General features: G+C 69.8%; 1 protein-coding gene across 1 annotated transcript in view; it reads left to right on the forward strand.

Moving 5' to 3' along the window:
- G6PC3 (glucose 6 phosphatase, catalytic, 3) overlaps positions 1-310 on the forward strand; it is a gene marked incomplete at both ends in the record, with an annotated part of 2,156 nt that extends 1,846 nt beyond the window's left edge. Inside the window, 2 exons of the mRNA XM_010291382.1 lie at positions 2-84; positions 198-310. Of these exons, the coding sequence (XP_010289684.1) occupies positions 2-84; positions 198-310 (196 nt within the window). The remainder of the gene's footprint in view (position 1; positions 85-197) is intronic.
- Positions 311-318: the final 8 nt, after the last annotated feature.

Below are 318 nucleotides of genomic sequence, written 5' to 3' on the forward strand. Positions count from 1 at the left end.
CCCTGCTCCTGCTGGCCGTGGGGCTCTCGCGCATCTTCGTCCTGGCCCACTTCCCCCATCAGGTGGTCTGCGGCATCCTGGCAGGTGAGTGGGGCTGGGGGAAACACCTGGGCCAGGGTGTTTTGGGCACCTTCCCCTCCCCTTGAGCCACCCCGCATCCATCCCGGTACCCCAACCTGCTCATCCTTCCTGCCCAGGTGCAGCCCTGGGCTGGGGGCTGCAGGCTCGCACCCCGGCTGCCCGCAGCCCGGGCTTCTTCGTGGCCACCGCGCTGGCCCTGCTGCTCAGCTCCCTTGCCCTGCACAGCCTGGTGATCGC

This window comes from Phaethon lepturus, unplaced genomic scaffold (assembly GCF_000687285.1).
Source record: "Phaethon lepturus isolate BGI_N335 unplaced genomic scaffold, ASM68728v1 scaffold27147, whole genome shotgun sequence".
In the NCBI taxonomy this organism is placed as follows: domain Eukaryota; kingdom Metazoa; phylum Chordata; class Aves; order Phaethontiformes; family Phaethontidae; genus Phaethon; species Phaethon lepturus.